Source organism: Penaeus monodon, chromosome 32 (assembly GCF_015228065.2).
Source record: "Penaeus monodon isolate SGIC_2016 chromosome 32, NSTDA_Pmon_1, whole genome shotgun sequence".
Lineage (NCBI taxonomy): Eukaryota > Metazoa > Arthropoda > Malacostraca > Decapoda > Penaeidae > Penaeus > Penaeus monodon.
The window spans coordinates 16,469,579-16,469,788 of NC_051417.1; the positions used below are offsets into that span (position 1 = coordinate 16,469,579).

A 210-nucleotide genomic window follows, 5' to 3' on the forward strand; every position below is an offset into this window, starting at 1 on the left:
GCCTCAGCTGCAGCTTCTTCTGCCTCCAAGCTCTCTCTTACTCGCACCGTCTCTGTTAAGACCCCAGTAAGAGAATCAAGTGTCATCTCTCACTTCACACCTGCAGACCACCGCTATGAAGCCACTGGATCTGTTGTCATCAACCAGGCTTCAGGGTCATCACGAGCAACCCAGGCATCATCTGCTGCTCGAGTCCAGAAGGTATCAGTG

The 210-nt window shown here is 52.9% G+C and overlaps 1 protein-coding gene across 1 annotated transcript in view; it reads left to right on the plus strand.

Moving 5' to 3' along the window:
* The window catches only part of LOC119593571 (mucin-19-like), a gene marked incomplete in the record, with an annotated part of 28,776 nt that overhangs the window by 27,564 nt on the left and 1,002 nt on the right, over nucleotides 1-210 (plus strand). The window contains 1 exon segment of the mRNA XM_037942529.1: nucleotides 1-203. Within this exon segment, the coding sequence (XP_037798457.1) occupies nucleotides 1-203 (203 nt within the window).